Below are 20,615 nucleotides of genomic sequence, written 5' to 3' on the forward strand. Positions count from 1 at the left end.
TTATTGTCAGTATGTGTTAAAATTAACACAGAATTTCAGGATATTGATGGAATGAAGAAGTTAGAAAATAGGGCAAATAGTGCTGAAAATATGACTAAAATCATCTATTAAAGACATTCAAATTCCCCTTATTCTTCCATGATTGTTGTCAGTAGTGTAATGCTGTACTGCAGAACAGTCTTCAGGCTGTGAAGCTTATCTTTTTGAGATTTTCAGTGCACAAAATGTGCTTTGGAAGTTGTTTGACTTTTACTGTGTATCTCTAGATTCTGAAGAGGAAGACAGTGCAGTGGAAGAACGAAACAGAAAAAGAGGTCGACCGCCTAAAGTTAAAACAGAAACAACAGTTGTTCACACAGATGATGCAAACAAACCTGCACATCCACATATCAAATCTGCAAAAGTTGTCAAGAAAGATAACAAAGATAACGAAAACAAGTCCACAGATAAAGGTCATGCTAAAAAACAGTTTTTGAAAAAGCAATCAAAGGATACAGATGCTGAGGAAGAAGATGTGAAAGAGAAAAATCATGAGATGGTCGAATTACCAAAATCTGAAGTCACAGAGGTAGCTAGAATTAAGAAAGAACCAAAAGGTAGTGTTAAAATTCTTAAAGTGGAACAAATTGATCAGAAAGGGAACACAGCTGATACAAAGGGAAAGTGTGCTTCTCGCAAAAAGATAAAAGTGGAATCCGACAGTGAGAATAGTGATGCAACATCAGGAAGCAGTAAAACAAAAATAGATGTTTATTTGAACGACAGTCGCCGAACAGTTGCTTTAAAAGCTGAACCAGAAGCTAAAGTTCAAGAGAAGAAACAGTTTAAAACATTTGAAGAAGCTTTCTTATACTCTATATCGGATGGAAATCTAGGGAGGAGAAATGCTGCAAAACGAAATTTTGATCAGTTTTGCACTTCTGGAAGGGTTGGAAAAAGCGAAAGGAGTGCAAGTATTGAAAGTTCAATTGTTGAAGTTAAAACAGAAGCGGTTGAGCCAGAACCAGTGGAGAAAAAGGCAAAAATTGACATTAAACAGGAAAATACAGAAATGGATGCCATTAAAACTGAGATTAAAAGTTCAATAAACTTAGAGGAAGACATAGAGAAATTAAAACATCAAACTGATCAGTTCCTTCAAAAGTATAAGAAAGATAATAATTCTGAAGCTGTTTCACGTATAATTAAACTAGATGTACAAGAAAGAAGCAAAGCAATGACAAATCAACCGACAAGTAGCAATGAACATAACTATGTGTGTAAGAAAAAAATGGCAGCAAAAAATTTGAATGAGCAGAAAGTTCAAGAGCTTAAGGTAAAAACTGAACCAGAAATGGAATGCAAACTTCCGCAAGATTTAGTAGAGAAACATAAAGATCTCGGACAGGAGCTTATACAGTTGACGCATGATATTATCCAACAGCAGTCTACAAAAACCCACAAATACCTAGATCAATCGAGTAAAGGATTGTTTAATTACAAGGCTACCTCTGATTTTAACAGTAATTGTAACACAATGAATGAACAGTCTGTATATTCAGCGCCACTGTTTGGTGAAACAGTTTCGAGTAAATTAATGCAGTCTATAAAAAATCCAACTAATCCTATGTACTGTAAAGAATTTGGTAAAAATGCAGCAACAAGTAGTTTAGACTTCTCACAGCTTGCGAATCAAGCTGATCATTCAAAGACAGTGAAACCAGCTGAACATTCTGATATGAATCTGTTGTTTACAATTCACAAGTTGTCGTCAGCGTTACATAGTCAACCGAAATCTGATCTTGTCCAAAAGTCTGTTCAGCAGCAATTGCAGCATGCACCAGGATCTCAGGGAAAGCACGGCAGCTTGACAGTGGATGTAAGTCTTGCTGAAAAGGGCAAGAAAATGTCTAATGAAATGAAATCTCCAGCAATACTGAGGTCCAGCTGTCCGTCTATGAAATCCCCAGGGCGTCAGAACTCTCCTGCTACTTCACCATTACAAGGTAGTTATCAGCAGATCTCCCCAGTTCCAACAGGTAACAGGATTTCACCAGTTCAGTCTAAGACATTACAAAAATCCCCTCAAGGGAGGTCAGCCAGTTCAAGTTTTGTGAGGATTCAGTCCCCAACTGGCATGCAACATCATGTTCAGCTTCAGGGTCAGCAATATACATCCCCACCAAGATTATCAGCGTCTGAATCACCATTTCTAATGCAGAATACATCGCCATCATTAAAGTCACCACCAGTTTTATCCCCAGTTGTAAATACTTCATCAATATCTTTAACATCACAAACACGTGTACATAATACTCTGAACCCAGCTGTAAATATTCAACCATCTCAGAGTGTGTCTGTGTATACTCCAGGTCAGAGTACTGCCGTGTCATATAATCAACATGTTGAACAAGGACAGATTAATAATTCACAAGGAATACGAATGATCTCAAATGGACAAAAGTTAACACCACTTTCGGCTGCCCCACAAAATCAAAATGCCACGCAGTCCGTTAGTGGGCAGGTTATAAATATGGGACAAATTGCTAATCCATTGTTGATGAGACAGCAGTTTGGGTCTCAGCTGCAGGCTCAGACAGTTGCTGGCAACCAGGGTGTCATGTTACGTCCCCAAGTTATTCAGCCGAATCCTACTGGTCCAGTTGTGACTCAGACGCCAGTTAGAAATGTGATAACCAGTCCACAGTTAGTTGCTATGACAAATCAGGGTTTAGTACAGTTAGGTATGTCAAGTGCTACTGGCAATGCTGCAGGTGTGCAGCCAAGAATTGTTACACATGGAAATCAGACTTTTTTACTGAATATCCCTGTGATGAGGCCCACCACCAGCGATATTTCTGGTAGTGTTGTGCAGACACCAGCCGGTAACAGTATTGTTACTGCCGTCTCTTCACAGGGGAAACAAAATCAGGTTGGTCAGATTTTACTTCAGTCGCAGACTACTGTCTCAAACAACAGCTTGAACACAGCTGCTCCAGTTTTACTAGTGACTGATCCTAATGGTAAAGGTGTTACAACTGTGAAAGCACTGAAAAGTATTACACTTGGTACACAAAATAATGTGAATAACATAATAAATCAATCTAAGTCAAGCTTAAATACACCACAGCTTTTAAATAACACTATTCCAGCTTTAAATGTTCAAATGTCTGTTCCGTCATCGGTCATTTCTAGGAGCATAAATTCACCGAGCACATTGACTGCAACAAGCTATACAAGTGGGACAAGTGTAGGGCAGTGTTCTAGTGCAAATGCTAGTGCTGTGTTGAAAAATACAGTGGGTAACACAGACAAAAATTGTAATGTCACAGACTTTACACAGGTGACAAGTCCTGACAGAATTTTGAATATGAAAGAAAGCGTTGTTGATACAAGGGATTTGAAATACAGTGCAGTTTCTGTAGAAGTTAATTCAAATGGTGATGATTCCTCAAATGCTGACAAATATTCTCCTTTTCTGAAGGAAGCAAAAAGTGACGTTTCATTACATCGTAAATCTTTAAGTGTGTCACCTCCTCCAAGGTTGCAGAGCCCAAATAAACATATGCAACTTGTACCACAACCGATCGTCCCAATTTCACAAACTTTTGCATCAACCATGTCACACATTAAGCCATTGTTCTCTGACCCCTCTTTGTATAGTGGAGTTATCCCATCGCAGTTACTAGAGGGTGAAGAAAGTGAAGATGTAAAACCCCCTATTTTGGAAATGGAAGCACCGATGCTGGAAATGGAAGCTCCCATTCTAAAGTTAGAATCTGAGGGAGATTGTGTTAGTGTTAAAAGTGAACCGGACACTTTATCCAATTATTCAGTTGGCAGCAATTCTATGAATCTTTCAAGTTCATTCAGATCAGATCTGGATGGTATGCCAGTCTATCCTATGACTGGAAATGGGTTGGATCCATCATCAACTATCATTCAGACTACCAGTTACAATGCATTCACTGGGCAGGGGAAGCAGGCAGAAAATAGAAAGCGACGGAAATCAGCAGCTGATGGGGTGAAGGAGAATACATGTAAACCAAGTGACTTCGTAACTTCGCCTTCAAAAAAGGTTTGTTACCTATGATCTATGCAATATGTGACATTAGTTACATGTTAGACTTTGGCAAGTGTAACTTGAAATAGGCATATTGTGAAATCATTATTTGTCATGGAGGACTGATTTTCTTGGATTTCGTAGTCATAAATATGAAATAGCATGTCCAAGAAATTAGATGATTTCACAGTAATAATACAGTATATTTTACTTGATAGCAAGTCCTGTTAGCTCATTATAGCACAATACTTTTAAGTTGGAGGTAAAGCTTTGAATCTTATGCCAAGTTACGGGGAGTAGTATGCTGTTTGTTCATTAAGATGATATGCATGATGCATGTGTGGAAGTTGTCATTTACATGCAGAGAAGAGATTAACTCTTGAAAGAAATCCAGGAACATTGGGTAGGTTAGCTGATCACGATACACTAAAATCTCTGTTGATAAACAATGTTTTACTGTTTTACCCAACAAAACAAATAGTTGATAGAATCATACAAAAATATTGAATCATGAATTATGGTCATTTCATCACACTTGCCTCAGTCTAACATTTTCAATACACCACTTGTATTTTTTATTAACAACAGTAAACAAGATCAAATATTTCTTTATCATTTTCATTTACCTACTTGTTCATACATGTATTTTGATAATAGATCGCTCGTTTTATGTAGTCTACTAGCGTATTTATTACTTATAACCATAGGTATGGTACTATAATTTGCATGGTAAATTGTATACTATTATGGTTGCACAACACCAATTTACAACTGCTGGTTTTTTAAAGGTAAGAAATATGTTGAAATGATAATTTGAAGAGATCTTTAAAGGAGATTTTGAAGATTGCTTTTTGGAATTACATTTTTAGCCCACCATCATCAGATGGTGGGCTATTCAAGTCACTCTGCGTCCGTGGTCCGTCGTCCTTCCGTCCGTCCGTCCGTCCGTCATTCCGTCCGTCCTTCCGTTAACAATTTCTCGTTATCGCATCTCCTCAGAAACTACTAGGGGGATTTTGACCAAACTTTGTCAGAATGATGTATTGGTACCCTAGTTGTGTCCCCCTGAAAATCAGACTGGTTCAACAATTCTTTAGTGAGTTATGGCCCTTTGTTTATTTCTATAATTTACATAGATTTATATAGGGAAAAACTTTGAAAATCTTCTTGTCCAAAACCACAGAGCCTAGGGCTTTGATATTTGGTATGAAGCATCATCTAGTGGTCCTCTACCAAGATGATTCAGATTATTTCCCTGGGGTCTAATATGGCCCCGCCCCAGGGGTCACATGGTTTATATAGACTTATAAAGGGGAAAACTTTGAAAAACCTCTTGTTCAAAACCACAAGGCCTAGGGCTTTGATATTTTGTATGTGACATCATCTAGTGGTCTTCTACTAAGATTGTTCAAATTATCCCTGTAGGGTCAAATATGGCCCCGCCCCGGGGGTCACATGGTTTACATAGACTTATATAGGGAAACACTTTGAAAATCTTCTGGTCCAAACCACAAAGCCTAGGGCTTTGGCATTTGTAATGTAGCATCATCTGGTGGTGCTCTACCAAGTTTGTTTAAATTATCCCCGTAGGGTCAAATATGGCCCCGCCCTGGGGGTCACATGGCCTATATAGACTTGTATAGGGAAAAGCTTTTAAAATCTTCTTGTTGATAACCTACAACATTCAGATTTGGACCACATGTATGGTTTTGAGTGGCAAGATGAACCTTGACATGAGTTGACCTTGATTTTGACCTAGTGACCTACTTTCACATTTCTGTAGCTACAGCCTTCAAATTTGGACCACATGCATAGTTTTGTGCACTGAAAAAAACTTTGACCTTGACATTGACCTAGTGACCTACTTTCACATTTTTTAAGGTACAGGCTTCAAATTTGGACCACATTCATAGTTTCGTGTTCTGAAATGAAATCTGACCTTGATTTTGACCTAGTGACCTACTTTCACATTTCTCAAGCTACAGCCTTCAAGTTTGGACCACATGCTTAGTTTTGTGTACCGAAACAAACCTTGACCTTTACATTGACCTAGTGACCTACTTTCACGTTTTTGAAGGTGCAGGCTTCAAATTTGGACCACATGCATAGTTCTGTGTTCCGAAATAAAATTTGACCTTGATTTTGACCTAGTGGCCTACTTCCACATTTCTCGAGCTACAGCCTTCAAATTTGGACAACTTGCATAGTTTTGTGTACCGAAATGAACTTTGACCTTAAGATTGACCTAGTGACCTACTTTCACGTTTTTGTAGCTACAGGCTTCAAATTTAGACCACATGCATAGGATTGTGTACCGAAACAAACTTTGACCTTGACATTGACCTAGTGACCTACTTTCACATTTTTGAAGGTACTGGCTTTAAATTTGGACCACATGCTTAGATTTGTGTTCTGAAGTGTAATTTGACCTTGATTTTGGCCTAGTGGCCTACTTTCACATTTCTCAAGGTACAGCCTTCAAATTTGGACCACTTGCATAGTTTTGTGTACCGAAATAAACTTTGACCTTAAGATTGACCTAGTGACCTACTTTCACATTTCTCAAACTACAGCCTTCAAACTTTATGCATATGCATAGTTTTGTGTACAAAGAACTTTGTCTTGAAATTGATCTAGTGACCTACTTTCACATTTCTCAAGCTACAGCTTTCGAATTTGGACCACATGCACAGTGTTGTGTACGGAAATGAAATTTGACTTTGAGCTAGTCATTAAGTCTTGAAATTTGGAACACTCAAAAATGGCACATTGGTGGGCGCCAAGATCACTCTGTGATCTCTTGTTTGAATTTGGCACTTTGAGCAAAATTCAAAGTTGAATTTTGAAATTATTCTAATTCAGATTTACTCTGTTGCTTTCCTTGAGTTCGCTTAAATAGCTGCTCCTTTGTAGAAATTCATTTACTATTAATTGTTAAACTGTGAACATTCCTGAATAGTTTTTGTGGAATTTTAAGAAAGTGCAGTAATTAAAAAAAAAAAAAAAACATCATAAGAAAAAAATGTGAAAATTTAAGGTTATCAAAATCGAGTCTAATTTCTTATTTAAAGTTAATTAATTTGGGTTGAGGCACAGATCAGTTTATGATAAATATGATATCGTTTGTGTTATCAGAACTGCAAATCTGGGAAAGGGAAGTTGAAGGAAATCCCAGACAGTAAGCAGCAGAGAGGGATTGAAAAGAAGAAAGATGTTTCCGAGTCAGGGAAGTGTAAAAAGAGGAGTCCATTGAAAAAGTCGAAGGAGGAGAACTCGAAAAAAGGTAAAATTGATCACACTACGTAAATATAACTAAAATGTGTTGCTGATGTACAAAAATATTAAATAACAAAAATAGCTGCATACAAATGGAGTTTGTATATGATATTATGTAATAATTTTGCATGTAGATGTATTGTGGCAAATGACACTACTCTTGTACTATACTGGGAAGGAAAACTCTTTTCATGGTCACTACATTTTTCACTACAAGCAGATCAGATACTTTTCTACAAAAGCAGAAGTTTCTTTGTCTTTGTAGAAATTGCTAGTAAAATTATCCAGAACTTCCACCACTGAACAACAGACACAATTTAGTGCTTAGAGTGTTTGTTGTACAGGAACATAATTCAGTACTCTCAGTTCTGTTTGCTGTACAAGATCACACTGTATTACATACTGTCAGTTGATGTGTAACTGTATTATCAGTTCTGTTGGTCAGTATATTAAGATTTAAATTGTTTTGAAGCCTTACTTTCATTGTTCTATGAAAAACCCCAGAAATACTATACAGAAATGAATATCATATATTTCAGGAGACAACTTTGATAAGTCTGTTGAATGGATGAAACCTTTGAATAGACTGTGGCAAAACATGCCACTAGATTTTGATGCGGAGATGGATTTTAATAAGGCATTCTCTCAACATCATCCCCACTGCTGTATATGTGCTCTATTTGTGCCATTTAAGGTAAGGCTAAACAAAAAATATCTTGTCTTTAGGGATACATGACCCAAAAAAATCAAAGGATCAATAGGTACGAAATTATTTCTTTTCAAAAATATTTTTTTCAAATTTATATTTCATGGAAAATATGTCTTAAAGGGAATATAATAATACAGCAAAAAAAACACCTCCAAACATATATGTATATATATCTTTAATAGTTTACATTGGGGAGTGGGTGCTCCATGGCAGAGTGGTTTAGGTTGCAGACTTTAATCACTTGCTTCTCAGGGATGTGGATGGAAACGTTGTATTGGGTGTAGAATTCTTCTTGTGAGGAAGCCAGTCGCCTGTCTTGCAGTGTCGGTTCTACCCAGTGCTTATCCATGCTTGAAACATTGCTGAAAAGGACACTTCCAGTTTTCCTGTACCATCAAAAGCTGGAAAAGTTGCTTTAATTTTGACCTAAATTTTGTTTAGGTGACTATTAACAAAAAATACTATTACATTTCAAGAGGAAAGGAAATGTTAGGGAAGAGGCTTAATTTTAGAATTGGTTAGGAAACCTTAAACACAGAGGTTTTTTTTTAGCTCACCTGTCACAAAGTGACAAGGTGAGCTTTTGTGATCGTGCGGTGTCCGTCGTCCGTCCGTCCGTCCGTAAACTTTTGCTTGTGACCACTCTAGAGGTCACATTTTTCATGGGATCTTTATGAAAGTTGGTCAGAATGTTCATCTTGATGATATCTAGGTCAAGTTCGAAACTGGGTCATGTGCCATCAAAAACTAGGTCAGTAGGTCTAAAAATAGAAAAACCTTGTGACCTCTCTAGAGGCCATATATTTCACAAGATCTTCATGAAAATTGGTTAGAATGTTCACCTTGATGATATCTAGGTCAAGTTCGAAACTGGGTCACGTGCGGTCAAAAACTAGGTCAGTAGGTCTAAAAATAGAAAAATCTTGTGACCTCTCTAGAGGCCATATATTTCACAAGATCTTCATGAAAATTGGTCAGAACGTTCACCTTGATGATATCTAGGTCAAGTTTGAAACTGGGTCACGTGCCTTCAAAAACTAGGTCAGTAGGTCAAATAATAGAAAAACCTTGTGACCTCTCTAAAGGCCGTATTTTTCATGGGATCTGTATGAAAGTTGGTCTGAATGTTCATCTTGATGATATCTAGGTCAGGTTTGAAACTGGGTCACGTGCGATCAAAAACTAGGTCAGTAGGTCAAAAAATAGAAAAACCTTGTGACCTCTCTAGAGGCCATATATTTCATGAGACCTTCATGAAAATTGGTCAGAATGTTCACCTTGATGATATCTAGGTCAAGTTCGAAAGTGGGTCAGGTGCCATCAAAAACTAGGTCAGTAGGTCAAATAATAGAAAAACCTTGTGACCTCTCTAGAGGCCATATTTTTCATGGGATCTGTATGAAAATTGGTCTAAATGTTCATCTTGATGATATCTAGGTCAAGTTCGAAAGTGGGTCACGTGCCATCAAAAAGTAGGTCAGTAGGTCAAATAATGAAAAAATGTTGTGACCTCTCTAGAGGCCATATTTTTCATGGGATCTGTATGAAAGTTGGTCTGAATGTTCATCTTGATGATATCTAGGTCAAGTTTGAAACTGGGTCAACTGCGATCAAAAACTAGGTCAGTAGGTCTTGAAGTAGAAAAACCTCTAGAGGCCATACCCTTGAATGGATCTTCATGAAAATTGGTCAGAATGTTCACCTTGATGATATCTAGGTCAGGTTTGAAACTGGGTCACGTGCCTTAAAAAACTAGGTCAATAGGTCAAATAATAGAAAAACCTTGTGACCTCTCTAGAGACCATATTTTTCAATGGATCTTCATGAAAATTGGTCAGAATTTTTATCTTGATAATATCTAGGTCAAGTTCAAAACTGGGTCACATGAGCTCAAAAACTAGGTCACTATGTCAAATAATAGAAAAAACGAGGTCATACTCAAAACTGGGTCATGTGGGAAGAGGTGAGCGATTCAGGACCATCATGGTCCTCTTGTTTGTATGGCCATAACTGAACAGAGAGCATGATGATAATAACCTGTGGAAAAAAGGAAACTGTTGTTGTCAGAATGTTATGTTAAACATGTTTCTATTGTGTATATCAGATCACATCAGATGCTCATGAAACAAGGTCACCAAAGAAGCATAAAGCTGTGATGCCACAGCGCTCTCTACCTATGATTCCAGAGATGTGTTTTGCTACAAGTACAGACAATCCAAACCCATTTGGATTTAATACACTGCTTGATGAAGATGGTTTGAGCCCTTTGCTTGTTTGCGAGGATTGTAAAGTCTGTGTGCATGCTAGTAAGTTTGGTTATTGTTTGTGGTTAAAAGATGGATTTTTTGTTGATAAATGTCAAATCACACTGAAGCAGCTCAAGTGATACAACAACTTTCCAAATGTAATAGTCGAGGAAGATTTCAGGTGTCCCTGCGGACAATATTTTATGCAAAGGCAGGCACCTGGGTGGAACCACTGTCTACTTGGTAGCTTCCTCAAACAAAGCCTACCTCCAAAATGGCATTTCTTACAGCTATGATGGGTAAGGGATTTGAAACAGACTCGTCTACCCTACTGGCAATAGAGGCCACTCTTAAAAGATTCATGATGTTCATGACTGTTTTGAACTTTCATCTTTAGAATTGCTTTATTCATTGATACTGGCAAAAAATAAAACCTTCACAAATATTATATTATCTACAGGATTCAAATGACTTGATTGCTTGAAATCATTTAATTTTATGGGCATGAAATTTTGTGGTTTGGATATGATGAATGTCAGTTTTTCTACAGGTTGTTATGGTGTGCAACATGAAATAGGAACAACATGGAGATGCTCAAGGTGTCACAAACAGAAAATTGAAGCTGTAAGCATACACTTGTTTGTAACAAAAGGCTTGCTTTCAAATAGGAAACTTTTTTGTGCATATTTTTACGATGTATTGTTCTTGTAAATTTGTATTGTAAAATTTAGGTCAATGATTTTGTTGGACACAGGAGTAGATTGAAAACGCAAGAAATGATGTCGGAAAATTATGAATAATGCACTTTAATAGAAGTTAATAGATCTTCCACCTATTGGTCATGTGGAGAAGTTTTCAGTTTAATCCAAAGTATGAATGCATAATGATCCAGGATTGCAGGTTTGGTTAATTGTCTTTGATATATATAACTTCATTGGCACTTGATAAATGTTTCTCCAATGTAATTTTATGCTTTAAATAAACAAGCTGTATTTTACTTGCTTACCCTCTTCTTTTCTTAGAAAAAAAATGACATAAACGTTAATATTAATCTAGAGCAAGAAAGCAATTGTTCACAGTTACTGTGATATCTTGTTACAGGAGTGTGTATTGTGTACACTACGAGGTGGGGCATTGAAGCCAACAAGGGATGGCAAGTGGGCACACATTGTCTGTGCATTGGCAATCAAAGAGGTGAAGTTTGAAGACATCCAGAGACGAGAACCAATAAATACATCAAACATCACTTATGCTCGTATTAGGCTGGTATGTAAAGGACTTTTTCCAGTACGGTGCCTTTGTTGGGATATGAATTGTTAATTTTAACTTTGAAAATTAACTGTCTGAATAGGAATTATGTCTCCCCCAGTAGCCACATTGTTTTTGCCTTGTCCGTCCGTCCTTCCGTCTGTCCGTCCGTACGTCACACTTCATTTCCAAGCAATAACTGGAGAACCATTTGACCTAGAACCTTCAAACTTCATAGGGTTGTAGGGCTGCTGGAGTAGACGACCCCTATTGTTTTTGGGGTCACTCAGTCAAAAGTCAAGGTCACAGGGGCCTGAACATTGAAAACCATTTCCGATCAATAACTAGAGAACCACTTGACCCAGAATGTTGAAACTTCATAGGATGATTGGTCATGAAGAGTAGATGACCCCTATTGATTTTGGGGTCACTCCGTCAAAGGTCAAGGTCACAGGGGCCTGAACATTGAAAATCATTTCCAATCAATAACTAGAGAACCACTTGACCCAGAATGTTGAAACTTGATAGGATGATTGGTCATACAGAGTAGATGACCCTTATTGATTATGGGATCATTCCGTCAAAGGTCAAGGTCACAGGGGCCTGAACATTGAAAACCATTTCTGATCAATAACTAGAGAACCACTTGACCCAGAATGTTGAAACCTCATAGGATGATTGTACATGCAAAGTAGATGACCCCTATCGATTTTGAGGTCACTCCATTAAAGGTCAAGGTCACAGGGTCCTGAACATTGAAAACCATTTCCGGTCAGTAACTTGAGAACCACTTGACCTAGAATGTTGAAACTTAATAGGATGATTGGTCATAAAGAGTAGATGACCCCTAATGATTTTGGGGTCACTCTGTGAAAGGTCAAGGTCACAGGGGCCCGAACATTGAAAACCATTTTCGGTCAGTAACTTGAGAACCACTTGACCCAGAATGATGAAACTTCATAGGATGATTGGTCATGCAGAGTAGATGAACCCTAACGATTTTAGGGTCACTCTGTTAAAGGTCAAGGCCACAGGGGCCTGAACATGGAAAACCATTTCCAATCAATAACTTGAGAACCTCTCGACCCAGAATGTTGAAACTTCATAGGATGATTGTTCATGCAGAGTAAATGACCCTTATTGTTTTTGGGGTCACTCCGTTAAAGGTCAAGGTCACAGGGGCCTGAACATTGATAACCAGTTCCGATCAATAACTTGAGAACCACTTGACCCAGAATGTTGAAACTTCATAGGATGATTGAACATGCAGAGTAGATGACCCCTATTGATTTTTGGGTCAGTCTATTAAAGGTCAAGGTCACAGTGGCCTGTTCATGTAAAATCATTTTTTGGAAATAACTTGAGAACCACTTGACCTACAATGTTGAAACTTAATAGGATGATTGGACATGCAGAGTAGATGACCCCTAACTATTTTGAGGTCACTTGATCAAAGGTCAAGGTCACAGGAGCCTGAACAGTGACTTGAGAACCACTAGGCCACGAATGTTGAAATTTAGCGGGATGACTGGACATGCCAAGTAGGTGATCCCTATTGCAGCCAACCATCAGTGTCTCTTTGACTTTCGCTCCTGACCCCTATTGACTTCTTGCCTATAGGACTTTGCATTGGGGGAGACATGCGCTTTTTTACAAAAGCATTTTCTAGTTTTATTTAATATGGATTTTGTTTTGTGGATAATATGAAAAATTAGTCTCCCAGGAATATAAATGATTTTTAAGAACTTTATATAAAGTTTGAATTAATTTCTCTTTAAAGATCAAAAATATATTATCTTCATAAAATCTGCATTTTTACTCCGTCTTTGCATAATTATAATACTTTTTAAAGATGATAAAATAACGAACTGATACAGTCTTGGAAGGATTTTAATATTAAATTTTGATTTATACAGTCACTTGAACAGATCACATTATATTCAGAGCTGTTCGCGAATGCAATTTTGAATAATCATTGAAAATATTATGATAATTCTTGACAGTAAGATTTAAGATTAGCCTATGGTAATCTTAACTTTTACAGAAGTGCCAGTACTGCAGTGGAATAGTGTCAGATCCTACATACATTAGAAGGACATGTGTACAGTGTTCTAATGGCAGGTGTACATTGTCATTCCATGTAACTTGTGCTCATGCTGCTGGCGTTGTGTTTGAAACAAGCGACTGGCCACACCCTGTCTATATCACATGCTCCAGACATATGCATCTCACAAAAATAAAAGTAGGTTATAATAGCTCAGTATTTAACAGGCTGCTAAGATTGTTAGTAGCTGAACTATGATGATTTAAGGTAGTGGACCTGTGATAACGATCTCCAATTTCCCTTCATTTGCATATCCTCATATACTACTTTGGCACTTTCAGGTTGTTAGTTTTGCTAATAGGAGCTCATAAATTAACATAACAGCTGAGGAAGTTGAAATGATGTACAGAGAATTCATTAGAATTGAAGTTGTTGCTTGTCATTATGGGCGAACTACCTTAAAAAATCTCTAATAGTTACATTCATTAATTGATTATATAAAGTAAACCATGAAGAATAATATTTCAACATGGAAGTTTGGACTGATTTTTTTTCAATTGAATGTGTGTAAAGTTGACAATTGTAACAAGACTTGCATTAATTGCTGTATAAAATATGATTGGATGATACATTCTTCCCTGTATGATTGTGACAGAAGAGATTATACTTCTATTGCATTACATACAAATTATTCCAGGGCCAAACGGTTGTAATCAACATTTCAAAAGCATTTATCATTATAAAAAGTTGTACTGACTTATGTGTGGGGCCGTAAAACTCGTTTTGATCTCTGTAAGCAAAAGAGCTCAGTTATGATTAAGCAGTGACGTCATAAAAGTATAAAATTAAGTATGACGTCATAATGATGTAATGTTATACAAAAGTTAAGCTCGTAACACTGGGTCAAATAAAATTTCATGATTCTGTTCATAAATAGTTTGCGAGCTGTAAGATTACTAGTTAATATGTACTTCTCAAAATTCTGAAAAAAAGAAACAAATATCTAAAAGTTGTTAGAATCGAAATAATAAACATGTTCAAATAATTTTATTAGTTAAGAAAATATGGGCAGTTGTTTGGATACACACTACACACTTGTGATATGATTATTATGCATCCTAACTCCTGTCCATACTTTATTAACTTATAAAATATAGGAACAGATTTATTATTTCTTAAGTCCTTGCTTTGTTCCCTCTCACTCCATGAAGTATATGTTGCATAAAACTGTCAATGATTATTAACTCCGCATACTGTATGATGGCCTGTATGGGTCGTTGAATAGTTCTTTTGAAATGAGACAGTTTTATTGTTTGCTTTGATAGGAATTTATTCTGGAAATCTGTAGAAGTAAGTTATATGACAACTTTTGTTTTAAAGGAAAGGTAGTCAGAAAAAATCTTAACTGTAGTTAGAGTGCTTAAACTGTCTGTGATTACAGCTTACTCCGCATACTGTATGATGACCTAGAAGGGTCATTGAATAGTAATTTTAGGATGAGACAGTTTCAAGTACTCTGTTGGAAAGATGCTTAGTTACAAATCAGTGAAATGAATTTTGAACATCACAAATTCAACATTTATTTAATAGATAAATGTTGAATTTGTGATGTTCAAATTTTTCAAAAATATTGAATTTGCAAGAGATTAAACTCTGAAATATTTATGAAAAAAAGATCTTGTGAATGATAAGAATTTTACACTACCCTGAAAGACATTACATGCAATTAGGAAATATAACTGTCAATGATTACTTACTCCGCATACTGTATGATGGCCTAAGATGGCTGTTGAATAGTACTCTTTGAATGAGACAGTTCTTAGTAATTACCAAGTTTGTTTATGTTATTATGCTGCTGAATATCGGATTTCTTAAAATGAGAAGTTCAGGTGTTGAATATTACAAACATAGGTCAGTTATCAGCTCGAAATAGCATATTCTTGATTATATATGTCTCAAAACAACTGTACAAATTATTTTTCATTAAAGGTAGGAAAATGCTGTCTCCCAATTGTAAAAAAGAATTTTTTTTTTAAGCAAAAAGAACGAAAACTGACACAATTAGAAGTTGGTGATCGGGTAATAGCAAAACACAAGAATACACGATACTATGTAGCAGAAGTGCTTGACTGTAGGGACCAGGTTTTCTATGAGGTAGATTTTGATGACGGTTCATTCAGCCATGATCTTTATCCGGAAGACATTAATGTAAGTCTATTTATATTATACCAGTCTATTTATGTCTCCCACCACACAGTAGGGTGGAAGACATTGATTTACTCCTGTTTGTGTCTGTCTGTCACAAAGCTTGTCCGCACTCTAAGTTGAACATTTCTCATCCGATATTCACCAAACTTGAACAAAATGTGTTTGCCAATAAGTGCTCGGCCAAGTTTGATAACTAGCCAAATGGCCCAGGCACTTCGGAATTATGGCCCTTGAATTACCAAAGAACGCTTAGATTTCTTGCGCATTTTTGACCTCAAAAGGACCCCTATACTACTTTAAAAAGTAGTATAGGGGTCCTTTTGGTGTCAAAAATGTGCATGCGCATGTGCTCTAAGTAAAAAGTGTATAAAGACTGACTTACTGTTTAGATGATTAGGCAGTTGTGGGAGACATTTGCTTAAAAGCATCTCTAGTTTGCTTTTGGTTTTGCTTCTTGAAGGGTATTTAGGATAGTGTCCTTCATGGCTTTGTGGTTAAGGTTGCTGACGGAGAATCACTTGGCCTTCACTGTTGTTGGTTTGAAACCAGATTGTGGTGTAAAAAGATTTCATGTAAAGAAGGCATCTGACTGGTTTAGTTGGTTTAGTTGGTTCTACCCAGGTGCCTGTCTGTGCCTGAAAGAATGGCCTGTACACTGCTATTTAAAGCAAGAAAGTTGCCATATGACCTATATTGTGTGGAAATGACCAAACAACACTATTTACATTAAGAGTTCTATTGTTCACAAAGTTGTTCATGATTATCATTTTAAAAGCCATGTCCACCATCTTGGACAAGTATTTGACTCTTCTCAGACAAAATCTAAATTTTATCATACATTTAGTACAGAGGATAGTTTTGAAGCGTACTGCAATGGATACTTTTAAAAACGAGTTTGAGGAACACTTACTGCTGTAGTTCAGCTGTCACCTACATATACTGAAAGGTCCTTTTGAGTGTTCCATGAAATATTATGTGAATACAACATTTTTATGACACAGTAAGTATTTGATAAAGCTATAGATTGTCAGCCTTTTATTTGACCTCAAATGAAGTTCTAAATAAACAGTAACTTTTTGTTGTATAGTGACTTATTTTTGTTAAAGGGTCATTGTTGTGAAGATGGACCACCTCATGTAGGAACGAAGGTACAGGTTATATGGACAGATGGTACACTCTGGGGAGCTACTTTCAAGGGAACGAATTCTCAAGTTGTTTACAAGGTAAGCTTTATTGATTTTGTGAAAAAGCGTCTTTGAAAAACTTGCCCAGAGTTAAGGAACACTGAATTTAAATCTTGTGGTTAAACTAATTTCATGATAAAAGTCAGTAATCTGGGTTTAATATAAGCAGAGTCAGACACAACATCAAACAACTTGTTAATATTATGCAGCATTATCTCCCAAATGTATGACCAATTAAGAATACAGTGAATGTGAATAAGTGTCGTGTCTATCAAATCATGAAGTATATGTGACACGAAAATTAACTGTTCTACACTGTATTGCATATTTAGCTTAACTATTTAAATTATATCAAATAGTCATCTTTTTGCCATTGTTCACGTAATGTTATGTTGTCAAAATTGTGCATGCCTTGCACAGTAGGAAAGGTGCAGATCTATGGATCAAGGGATTTTCAGTTTGATCCCTGGGCGAGGCTTTTGTACTCTATGACAATTGATAAAAGACATTGTGTCTGAAATCATTAGTCCTCTACCTCTGATTCATGTCGAGAAGTTGGCAGTTACATGCGGAGAGCATGTTACTACTGGTACAGAATCCAGGAAGACTAGTTCGGTTAACTGCCCGCCGTTATATAACTAAAATACTGTTTAAAAACTGCGCTGAAGCAAAAGCAAAAAAGAATATGCCCCGTTTAAAGGACGCTCGCTACAGTTTCGTTTTTTTTTTCTCAATGATAGATTTTGATGAAATTTTTTATATTAAAAGATCATGTTAAGATGTATTGAAAAATGAAATAAAAATACTAGGTCACCAGCTTTGTTATCCCCCGCCGATGAAATCGGGAGGGGGGTATTGAAATGGCGTTGTCCGTCCGTCACGTCCGTGTGTGCGTGCGTCCGTCCGTCCGTCCGCAGCCATTTCTCAGTAACTAGCAGGTAGAATTTCATGAAACTTGAAATAAACATGAACCAACATACTGCGATGATGCCCGTCAAGTTTTTTTTTTGGATTGGTCAATTTCCTTTAGAGTTATTGCCCTTGATTTAATGAAAAATGCCCAAAAATGTCCGTCCGCAGCCATTTCTCAGTAACTAGCAGGTAGAATTTCATGAAACTTGAAATAAATATGAACCAACATACTGCAATGATGCCCATCAAGTTTTTTTTGGATTGGTCAATTTCCCTTAGAGTTATTGCCCTTGATTTAATGAAAAATCCACATCTGCAGCCATTTCTCAGTAAACCCCCCCCCCCCCCCTCCCATTTTTTATTTTTTTTCTTCTTTTTTAATTTTCCATCAATATTTCAATATTTATAATCAACATCAATAATCGATGTTTTGTACCCTCACCCAGTCACCCCTGCTGCCCCCGCTTCCCCAACCAAAAAATAGCATTCATTTTCTCTTAAATTGATTTTGACAAATGAAATTATTTGCTTCTTAGTAACATCCGTAACTTTTTGCCAGATATATTTTTTTGCCATTCCTGACCACAAACCCTTTCGGCGGGGGATACCAATTCATCGAATTTGCTTGTTTCAATTTAATTTGCCCCTAGATATGGTGCTATTTTAAACATTTTTCAAAATTTCTGTAATCCTAAAATATCTTTCAGTAAAGTACAATAATCAGCATAAATTTGATTATCTAAGCATTTTTATAACGGAAAACAATATATCTATTTGAAACATGCTCAGAGAGATCAAAAGAACATGATTTTGTAAAGAAAGGAATAAGGGCTATTTTTGCATATTTTTGTCAGTTTTAAGTTGGTACTTCTGCTATTTTATCGAGTTTCACATAATAGAATTTAATCAAACTCTGTAAATACCTTTGGTTATGTCTACCTTATCTAAAACAAAAAGAAAATTGATAGGTCATCATATTAGATTTCGCTTAAATCAAATTACAACGAGATGGAGTGTGGCGGGCATTTATACAATGCAGGTTGGTACGAAATTCTCTGTCAGTGTTTGAGCAAATGACTTAGAAATACATATATAAAATTATCAAATGGCAGATTTCTTAATAAGCGGATTTTAAGGTGTTTCTGAAGCATTTTGATGGCATAGAACGATGAAAGTTTCCACCCTTTTTTTAACAAAACCTGTAGTTTACAAATGTACGGTACGGATACGGTACTGGATTAGAAAAAGCTGTGACTCAATGCAGAGTTTAAGAGCTGGTATAAATAACAGACTCCAGTATATGTCGGATTGAAGCAATTTGAACTAAAAGTACTTTAAATGTATGTATTTTGTAACCATGGTGATACTTACCCTAACCTTTAGTCAGTATATTATACATTTTGTACATTAAATGCATGCGAACATACAATAATTTGCCGTACGCGACATTAGATAATCACTTCCGGGCATGCGCAGAAGACCGCACCAAGTCTGCAGTGAGTTACATCGAAACCAAATTGGCACGGTGTTGGGGTAAATATCGACCCGTCCGGAAAAACTGTAGTGAGTGCCTTTAATACAGAAGTGAGGTGAGCCATATAGGAACGTATTGTTAGGCTATGACAGTGACTGTGTCTAACTTGTCACTGAAGTTTTATAAATGTTTCTTTGTACTTCAGATTGGGTTTGAGGATGGGTCAGAGAGGAGTATACCAAGGGATGAGCTGTGGATGGAAGAGGAAGAACTACCAAAAAGTGTGAAAACAAGAATGGTGAGTAGAGAATTACTGAGAAGTGTGGAAACATAATAATGAGTATAGACTATTAGTGGTAAAATGATTTTACAGGAAAGTGTGGAATCAAGAATAGTGAGTATAGTAGTAAAACAGTTTTGCCAAAAAAAGTGTACTACAGTTTTGGGTTTGAATTGTGTTGAGGACAAAGGAACAAGTGTAGTCTCCATATACCCTTAATTATTTAGGAGGACTGGAAGAATACATGAAAAGACTTGACAGTCCAAGTTTAATACAACACAAAATGTGTAAAAAAAATTGAGTAAGTGACAGTCAGACAGGTATTGTTAGCAATTTTGGGATGTCTGTCCATTGAAATTTGTGTTGTGCATAATGTCAAAAAGTAGACCTAGAGTCATCAAGCATTAGATTATTTAGCATGTGTTCTCCTAGGGTTTGTTTTGTTCAGGATTTCTCTCAGTAAGAACAGAGCTATTGACAGTCATGAATATACATAAAGAACCTCAAAGTTTGTGTTACATTTATCTCCTAATGAATTTGACCTAGAGTTATAAAATCATGTAGGAATATTATTCAGCATATGAAGTTGTGCACATGGAGTTTTGCATGAGATTTCACTTTGCCAGATCAGAGTTACGTCCATTGACTTAGTAAAAAATATGCCTTAAGAACTCAGAAGTTTGCATCGCATTATCTCAGTTAATTGACCTGCAGATTAGGCCATATAAGAATATTATTCAGCATGCAAAGTTATGCACTTGGGGTTTTGTTTGTGATTTCATTTTGCTAGATTAGAGTTATTGCCTTCGACTTAATTTGAAAACAAACATGAAGTGCCTAAAAGTTTGTGTTGCACATAATAATGACATATCTCACTTTGCAGCAATGTTTTTCAGAAAGTGAAGTTGTGCACAAGGTATATTGTTTAGGATTTACGTTCCCCTTTCTTCCCAGCCCTTCCTCCCATAAAATCACAAAAAAAGTTGACTGTA

The 20,615-nt window shown here is 36.6% G+C and overlaps 1 protein-coding gene across 2 annotated transcripts in view; it reads left to right on the forward strand.

Annotated features, from left to right (window-relative positions):
- Positions 1-20,615, forward strand: part of LOC123525433 (uncharacterized) — a 30,061-nt gene that overhangs the window by 5,479 nt on the left and 3,967 nt on the right. Inside the window, exons 9-19 of one of the 2 annotated variants that reach the window (XM_045304474.2) lie at positions 267-4,057; positions 4,750-4,830; positions 7,178-7,325; positions 7,858-8,012; positions 10,132-10,333; positions 10,824-10,897; positions 11,375-11,539; positions 13,566-13,763; positions 15,603-15,773; positions 16,880-16,996; positions 19,549-19,641. In XM_045304474.2, the coding sequence (XP_045160409.1) occupies positions 267-4,057; positions 4,750-4,830; positions 7,178-7,325; positions 7,858-8,012; positions 10,132-10,333; positions 10,824-10,897; positions 11,375-11,539; positions 13,566-13,763; positions 15,603-15,773; positions 16,880-16,996; positions 19,549-19,641 (5,195 nt within the window). The remainder of the gene's footprint in view (positions 1-266; positions 4,058-4,749; positions 4,831-7,177; positions 7,326-7,857; positions 8,013-10,131; positions 10,334-10,823; positions 10,898-11,374; positions 11,540-13,565; positions 13,764-15,602; positions 15,774-16,879; positions 16,997-19,548; positions 19,642-20,615) is intronic. The other variant, XM_045304475.2, reaches the window with a different exon arrangement.

This window comes from Mercenaria mercenaria, chromosome 3 (assembly GCF_021730395.1).
Source record: "Mercenaria mercenaria strain notata chromosome 3, MADL_Memer_1, whole genome shotgun sequence".
Taxonomy (NCBI): domain Eukaryota; kingdom Metazoa; phylum Mollusca; class Bivalvia; order Venerida; family Veneridae; genus Mercenaria; species Mercenaria mercenaria.